The 8,812-nt window shown below is 41.2% G+C and overlaps 1 protein-coding gene across 1 annotated transcript in view; it reads right to left on the bottom strand.

Moving 5' to 3' along the window:
* LOC108799135 (chymotrypsin-like elastase family member 1) overlaps positions 1 to 8,060 on the bottom strand; it is a 19,740-nt gene extending 11,680 nt beyond the window's left edge. The window contains exons 1-4 of the mRNA XM_018570957.1: positions 8,021 to 8,060; positions 2,854 to 2,942; positions 1,161 to 1,261; positions 622 to 747 (exon numbers count right to left, since the gene is read on the bottom strand). Coding sequence (XP_018426459.1) covers positions 622 to 747; positions 1,161 to 1,261; positions 2,854 to 2,942; positions 8,021 to 8,060 — 356 coding nt within the window. The remainder of the gene's footprint in view (positions 1 to 621; positions 748 to 1,160; positions 1,262 to 2,853; positions 2,943 to 8,020) is intronic.
* Positions 8,061 to 8,812: the final 752 nt, after the last annotated feature.

Raw genomic sequence — 8,812 nt, 5'->3', positions numbered from 1 at the left:
CTCTCTGTGGTGTGACAGTGTTACTTTGCTGCCATTCAGTTTGCATACTGATGTGTCTTGATTGTTTGTAATTATAAGTACAAGATAGTCTAATATAGCATATAACATCTCCATTGACTGTAGCTTGATTTTTCAAAATGTTTAAATTTGTAAATGATGCAGCCAGACATGTAAGGTGAAATGCATTAGGGGACATTTATCAATTCTGTCACATGGCAAAACAGAAATAAACATGGGCCGTGAGACAATTTGTGAGATAGATTTATTACAAGGTTACAGTATTTTTAATAATATTCTTGGCAGCTCTAAAGTAGCACTACAACAGAATAAAACCTGACTTCTAAAGTAAAAATCTGGCACATCTTAAGTAATAGATCTGTCTCAAAATTTTGCATATGGTCGCTTTTGGCTGACCAAGAATTCAGATGCACAACTCTGTACGCCTGTTGAAGACTTTTCCTGCAGCCTGATTTGTGACTAATTATGTTACTAATTTGCTTGATAAATGTCCCTGATTGAATTTGCATTTTCACTAAATACATTGAGCACACATATTTATCCAAGTAAATATCACAAAACAGTGAGAGATGTTTCTATGTAAGAGGTTGATTTTTGACTCACCCATTAGCCAGATTGTTTGAGTTCCATCTAGAGTGATAGATAACTTTACTCACAGAGATAACCTGCTCAGTGCCATCATTCTGGTAGATGTTGTGATCTCCCAGTGAAACACGGTAGGTAGCTGGACTGAAACACAGGAAATTAAGTGTTAAGTTAGCAGTTGACATGTCATGAATAAAAGGATCCAAGTGAAGTCTTATTTGGGCAACACAGCAGCTAAGTGGTTAGCACTCTTGTCTTGCAGCTTGAGTTCAGTTCCCACCAGGGACATTAGTGCATGGGAGATTGCATGACCTCACTCTGGACACTGTGGCTTTCGACCACACTAGTAGGTAAAACCAATCTTAAGTTTGCTTGGACAAGCATAAAATCCACTGTTCCAACATTCTGTTGCCCAAAGAACCGTTGTTCTGTGTAAGAGCAGCATTCTCTCTACAGTGGTCAAACATACCCCATGCGTTGACAACTACAGCTCTTCAACAGGCAGGGCTGTATCTGCTAGTGAAGAGGATGAAGTGTGGCTCTTTAAGCAGTCTTACCTGTCTACACAGTGAGCAGCAGTCAGCACCCAGTTGGTACGGATCAGGGAGCCCCCACAGGTGTGGTACCAGTAACCACCAGAGAGGTATTGTAGACTAACCTAGGAAAAGCAGATTTACATCTGTAATTGAATTCTTTTTGCTAGCTGCAGTGCTGGTCAGCATAATTAAAGTAGACATGAACTCAAGAAGTGAGGATTTGTGATGTTATAGGGAATATACAAAATACTATTTGTGCTTGTGCAGTACCCCGAAAGCTTTACAAGAACCGCCAGCTTTCACATATGCAGAGAAGGACCCCAGCGTCGTGTAAGGCTGCCCTAAACGCCTGTCTGCATCAGACAGGAATTTTGCAGGGTAACTTAATGCAGCACCATCATCCTTCCTCTGCATTTGTGGAAGCCGGCGGTTCTTGTAGGCGCCGCTGGTCTTGGAGCACAAGGGTGCATTTTGTGCAGAATGCACACTCCTTGCTATTGCCGGTGTTGTATCTTGACACAACAACGGGATTTACACAGAGTAGGTACCTGCATGATGCCCTTCTATGGAGGGCACCTGTAGGCATGTGCCTACTCTACCTAATGGTGAATCCGGTCCTGGAAGCCACACTGCCTTGTCAAGGCCCCTCTGTGTGGTGTTGTTCTAACTCTCATCTATGAAAGCCTCCATCGTGGAGCATATATAGCAAAGGATGAATTGGATACAGGTACACTTGGAGGTAGCCCAACCTCCACAAAGGCACAGGATTTGGTATGGGGACGCACTGGGGGCTTCAGCTGCCTTTATGATGCGTGGGGCCTTTGGTGTGTCCCTGTGCCTTTAAGGAGGAATGGGCTACCTCCAGGCATACCTTCACTCAATCTATCTTTTGTGTGTATGTGTGTGTGTGTATGTATGTGTATATATATATATGGGTCTTGACGAGGAAATGCAGCTTCCACATATTTTGCAGAAGTTGTGCAACTAAAACCTCTGTTTTTAACGCTGATAGATAGATAGTGTAATTTGTTTTTTTGCAGGCTAGCTGATGAGTGTGCTGGGAAATTGTTGTGTTTTTGTTCCACAAACACCAGGACACGGCAAGGCAAGACACTCCCCTGCTCTCTGCTCCTTCTTCCTCCCTCCTCTCCCTTCTCTTCTCTAAGCTAGTAGTCGATAGATAGCTGATGGAGACTGGGCTGCCCCTTGTGATCTTGTACTGGGCAGGAGGTTTAAGGGAAGCCAATCTGAGACAGTTGGAGCCAGCTGCCCAGAAACATGATGACTGTATGTGTTTTGGCAAAAATTTAAACAAATAGTTTGCTGGGTGATGTATATTTAAAATTAAATTGCAAGGAAGAAGCTAATCACACTGTTCAAAGACCATACATATACTGTATTTGAACTGTTTTAATTATCAGACAGTGCACCCAGGTCCGTACAGGTCCGTAATTTTCAGCTCTGGCAAATCAAGACTGTGCTATATAATTGTGAGACTGGTATCCTTTGGCACCAAATTATCATATCAGGTGCCAAATAAAGAAGGTATGCTGTTGAAGAGGGTCAGTCAGTGTTAGGGAATAGATTAGGGGTTACGTTAGGTTAAGTTAGAATTGGAGTCAAGGGTTTATTCTGCATAAATTTGTAAGTAAAATAAGACATCCCAAAATAATTTAACAGATCCTATTTTATACTTATTAATATAGTTGCTGACCTGCCATGGCCAACTATTTTTTTTAGCATCAGTTCCTCCTACAACACGTCCGTTGTCATTGGCAACTCTTACTTCCTCATGGCAATAACCTAGGGACATTATAAATGCAAGTAAATGTAAAATATTTTAGATATTAGAGACCTTCAAGAAATAAACAGATTTTAGATGTTACAGGCATGGACAGTCCAATATTTACAGCATACCTTGGATATTTCAATAGAAAGTCTCGCTTTTTCAGTTTTGTATGTCTTTTAGACAGAAGCGACGGATAGCTGGGTATGAGATTTGAGTTTGGATCGAGATAGAGTTTGACCTGAACTTTACATGTCTGCAGTTCAGGAAAATGGCAAACTATTGGATTTGTTCGCTGCAGTACCAAAACCTAATTACTAATATTACATTTCATGAACTGTGGTCAGGTACAGTGGCGTAACAACCAGGGGGGCTGCCCCAAGCACAGAGGTGTTGGGGCAGTGAACACAGTTAAACAGGCAATTTATGCGGCTTCTCATTGGGGTCTTGGCCACGAGGACCCAGCAAGTGGCCGCCTGATAAGGTTCTGCCTCTAGCTTTGACCCGCAGTTTTGCCTCCTGGCTCCCACAGTGGGCAGCCGGGAGTTTCGAGTGCCAAAGCCAAAATCTTTAAATCTGGCTGGTGTAGGCGGGCAGAGTGGATTGTGGCACTGGGCTAGGTAATCATGATGCATACAAAGGCTGATAGCATTGGAACGTCCACCGGCGGCTACAGGAAAGGTAAGGCTGAGGGAAATTCTACATTTCTCTGTAAAGCAATTGAATGAATTGGCTCAGAAACACCTGTCTACCATACTGGCCATTTCTGTGACAGTGGTGGATTATTAATGCTTCCCTCATTTTTTGAACATAGAGAAATGGTAGTTTTGTTGCCATTTATTAATATTAGCCTCTGGCTGTGACCTGTGATTTCATCCTCTTGGCTCCCACAGTGGGAGCCAATTATTATTCATGGTTTGCTTCCTTCCTGAAGAGTTTGTGAGAATCTATTTCTATATTGGTGGTAATCCGATGTACTCTACATGTGTATTTATGGCGATCGTGATGTAAAATTGTCCCTGCCCTGCTTTGTGAGGTAGTGGTGGTTGCCCTAAATAATTGGGATACCAAGGTCGGACCCACCATAGCACCCTCTCCCTTCCATTATGCTCTATGTGCCAAAATAATTCCTTTGTGAGTTTCCATGTCCACCTGTCACTCCTCAGAGTGACCTGAAGTAGCCCAGAAACCGTGTGGTAATCGAGCAGGCTTGGTAGTAACTATGAGGGAGCCGAGATGACGAAACCACTGGTCATAGCCAGAGGCAGGTCTCTAATCACACCTGCCTATTGCCCGCTATATGCTAACAGTGCAGAGTTGCACTGCAGCCTGGAAAGATCCTGACAATATTGTTGGGATCCACACCTCTGCCTGATTGACAGCTGGCTCTTCCTCTCTAGAGGTAGAGCCAACTGTGCCTGCCCCTACCCCTGTCTGTCCCTCCAGCCAGTGCTGGAGCAACCAAGAGGGGAGGGGGAATCCCTGTGGGGAGCGGTGACTGACAGTCATCACTCTCTGCAGGGAGAAGATCGGTCGATCAGCGGTTTGTGATCTCTCAGTTCTTGAGCTATAGAGACGACGTGTGACAGTTGCAGTGTCACATGTCGGCTCAAATTATGGGAATGATTGTATTTCATTCTTCCCATAGTTCTCCTTTATTGAGATGTCTTGTCTTTATTGAATCCCTTGTTGGTTATTTGATTCCTGTATTCAGCCCAGCTTTACTAACATGAATTTGTCCCCATTTGGTTTACTCTGTTGTGATCCAATGTATTCGTATATTGCCAGTGATCCTCTGTATTGATCTGCTGTCACTGATCCAATGTATTGATCTGCTGTCACTGATCCAATGTATTGATCTGCTGTCACTGATCCAATGTATTGATCTTCTGTCACTGATCCAATGTATTGATCTGCTGTCACTGATCCAATATGCTGTCAGTGGTCCAATACACTGATACGCTGTCTGTGATGCAGAGCACTGATATACTGTCAGTGATCTAATGCACTGATATAGTTAGTAGTGTTGGAGTTGAGTGAGATAAGGACAGGTGACAGTCAGCGCGGCTTCAGGGAGACATAATTACTACTGTACGGTGCTATATTCCAAGATATACAATGCTATATAAAGTGCTGTATAGTGCCCTTACTACATTACAGTGAACTGTAGTGGTGAGCTACAAAGAGTAGAGTGTACCCCCCTGCTCTGCATTTATGTATTGATCTGCTGTCACTGATCCAATGTATTGATCTGCTGTCACTGATCCAATGTATTGATCTGCTGTCACTGATCCAATGTATTGATCTGCTGTCACTGATCCAATATGCTGTCAGTGGTCCAATACACTGATACGCTGTCTGTGATGCAGAGCACTGATATACTGTCAGTGATCTAATGCACTGATATAGTTAGTAGTGTTGGAGTTGAGTGAGATAAGGACAGGTGACAGTCAGCGCGGCTTCAGGGAGACATAATTACTACTGTACGGTGCTATATTCCAAGATATACAATGCTATATAAAGTGCTGTATAGTGCCCTTACTACATTACAGTGAACTGTAGTGGTGAGCTACAAAGAGTAGAGTGTACCCCCCTGCTCTGCATTCACTGTGCTGTATAGTGCTACAATAATGTGAATTGTATTGTGGTGGGTTACATATTATTCGCAGTAGACCCAACAGTCCAGTTTTTCATTTTATGTTACATCTTTCTTTTTTTTCTCATAGGAAAAAATCATATAGAAAAAAGAAAAGGGTTATGGGTTATAGTTTTATGGGGTTGGGGGTTTATGGTTTTACTTATAATTTTTTTCTAGGAAGGTATATTTTATGCCCAGATAATTTTAATAGGGTGTTTAATTATTTTTCATGGTCAGCAGTGTGAACTTGCTGCTGACACAGGCCAGGATGCCCTTTGTTAGCAGCATACCACGACATACTGTTGCAGTCCAGTTTACTACACAAAAATATCACATTATGAAGTGCACCAAAGCACTACATTCTCAATCCCCCTATTGCCACAAATGATAAAAAATTAGACACCCCCCTGTTTTTATTATGTCTAAGGGGCCTTAGGGGAGAGGCAGAGGTCCTTCAAGTCTCCTAACCCCACCCCCCATCTCTAGCTGCATTCATGACCAGGCATGTGTCTCTTCCCTAGCTGCTGGAACATAAGAATTGCTATTCATCAAGTCTGCCTTAGCTTGGCAAAATTGCTGGCTTTCAGCTGCTCCAGTTCCAGCTGATAAAGTCTGCCCCCTTCTGCAACCTTGTGGACTGTACTGCACCACAGTGGCAGGTACCCAGACTCCATATTTTTGGCCCAGAAGACCATCCTTACCCTGCACCAGAATGTCGAAGCTAATGTCACCGTTTTACTAGACCACGGAGTCCAGACTGGATCCACATGATCACAAACACGTGGTCCAGCAAGTGTGGGCAGGGATGTTTACACCTCTTTTATGGCACAATGGGTAACTTTGCTGACAGCAAATTTACGATAAGTTCAACAAACCCAAGCACATTCGCTTATCACTACTGATATTGGCCATTTTGAGTTTCTGTAATTGTTACTTCAATTACTGCACTGTGAACTGCTTGTGACAGTTTGCATTTGTCCAATAAGATAGGTTTGAGAGAAGCTTATTATCAAAATTATACTTATTTTATTTAGTACTGTTGGAATGTTAATATGACAGGTTGTAGGAACAAACCATCATTTCCAGTATGCTCTGTGTTGCTACATTGCATTATGGGAGGCTTATTTTAGAGAAAAATGAAGGTATTTCCATCAAATAAATGTAAATGAGACATAAATATTAGCATGAGCTGAAGTTTCTAAAATGATTTTAATCTGGGCTCCCAGAGATCAGCTTTAACTTTAGACCCTTTGGCATGTTTTAAAAGTAAAACTATGCTTTTCAGTAATTTCTTTAATTCATACATTTTTAAACTAATTTTGTTATATTCTTTTTTACAGCAGGAGCTGTTTATCATCAAACTGTCTCTATGTAACTGAAATTTCATAGGTTCCTAGCTGGCAGTGTACAGGAGGGTAGGAGATGAATTATTGCTTTTAATCATGCAATGTGTGTGTGTGTGTGTAAATATGAACTTAAAGTGACACTAAACTCAGGAGTTGAAGAGGAAATTTACCCATATCTTTAAAATCACAACAAACACACCTTTAGAAATGTTTAGTAATGACAATCTACAAACACATACTTCTAGATAATCGTCGGCTTTGTAATCGTTGCATATCTTATTTCTCTTCTCTTCCCCAGTCTTCTGGCAGTGGCCATTTTTGCTAAGGGCAGGTTTCTAGATCTCTCTTTACTTCCTGGATTTCTGGCAAATTTTGTTTGTTCGTGCATCACTCAGCTGTAGATATTTAAATAATCTCTGAATTAGTGCTGACACTGTCCTTCCTTCTGGAGGGTGGCTACTTTTGTTCCCCATGATCCCTGAGCATGTTGTAAAGTAGCCACCGCTACAAGCTCGCTCTTGTGATGGACTACAATCAAAGGAATGAGCTTGGACCGGTGATTACTTTAAAACACACACGGAGACCATGGGGAACAAAGTAGCCACCCTCCAGAAGGAAGGACAGTGTCAGCACCAATTCAGAGATGATTTGGGGATCTACAGCTGAAAGATACACTAATAAGATACATTTTAGTTCATAATTAAGGTACTTGAATTCATTTTTAAGATTTAATTCCTGAGTTTAGTGTTGCTTTAAGCAATTGACTCTGTATACAGAACTTTTATTTTCAACAAAAAAGTCAAGAATAGACACGTAAAGAGAAAGACAGGCAGGTAAACATAGAAACAAATGCTAAAGTCCATTACTATACAGCACCATGGCTTGTATATGTAACATGCAGCTATGGATTTAGCTTCCATACGCATCTCAGCCTGAGAATACCCAATCAAATTTCAGATATCAGGAGGCTATGCATAATTTTGTTTAAAAACCCAAAAAACAGACAAACACTCCTTTGCATTACATTGTGTTTTCCTGGTAATTCATAGCTCAGATCCACAAGTCACTACATACATTTTAGTCTATATTATAATAGGAATTGTAATCTTACCAGACAGGACAAGCGCAGCAATCACTAGCAGACGAAGCATTGTAAGACCTTTTGCCAGTAGCATTTCATGCTCGAGCAGTGACCTCTCATTTATAGTCCTGGTAGGAAAATTTTATCACTACTAGTAATGGGAATATACCCAGATGTTCCACATAACATAGTTGTCCTTTCTCTAGTTTTTTTTTTTATGTTATCTTACATAACAAAGTCAAATATACAAATGTGTAATTACTGTTATAAATAGAAATGGGACCAAAAGAGTACATGAACCTGCAATATTTTTGTGTAATGAAATAAAAGAAATGTACAGGCAAAAACTACATTACAGTAGCAATACAAAACACTTTCAAGACCCCAAGACAGGGGACTTGTGTTTGTGTGGCTCAATAGTCAGTTATGGCTCCGTTGGGCATGTTTGCACAGGAATGCTAAAGTAAGAGCATTTTAGGTTAAAGTTCTAGTTTGCAGTGAATCAAATCTGCAGTGAATGGTGATCAACAGGCAATCAGAAATCCATGTGGTAAGTCTTTTGACTTACTGATGAATCACTGCTAAAATCAGTTGTTTACTGTTTTAAAACAGTAAATGTTTAAAAGCCACCAGCACCAATAAAGGTATGTGTATGTTGGCGAACAGCAAACCTGCCACTCTGATCGGTGAATGGCTAGCAAACTGTTGGCCTTGGCCAGCTTTAACATTCCTAGTAGTAGAGTGCAGCAGACTTATTTAAGTATATTGATTGTTCCTTGTGATAAAACTAAACAGTATATTGGACATAAAAATTCTACACAC

The sequence above is a fragment of the Nanorana parkeri genome, unplaced genomic scaffold (genome assembly GCF_000935625.1).
Source record: "Nanorana parkeri isolate BGI_ZX_2015 unplaced genomic scaffold, ASM93562v1 scaffold1638, whole genome shotgun sequence".
In the NCBI taxonomy this organism is placed as follows: Eukaryota; Metazoa; Chordata; class Amphibia; order Anura; family Dicroglossidae; genus Nanorana; species Nanorana parkeri.
The sequence above is the reverse complement of the archived record's forward strand: the minus strand, read 5'-3'. Positions and strand labels throughout refer to the sequence as shown.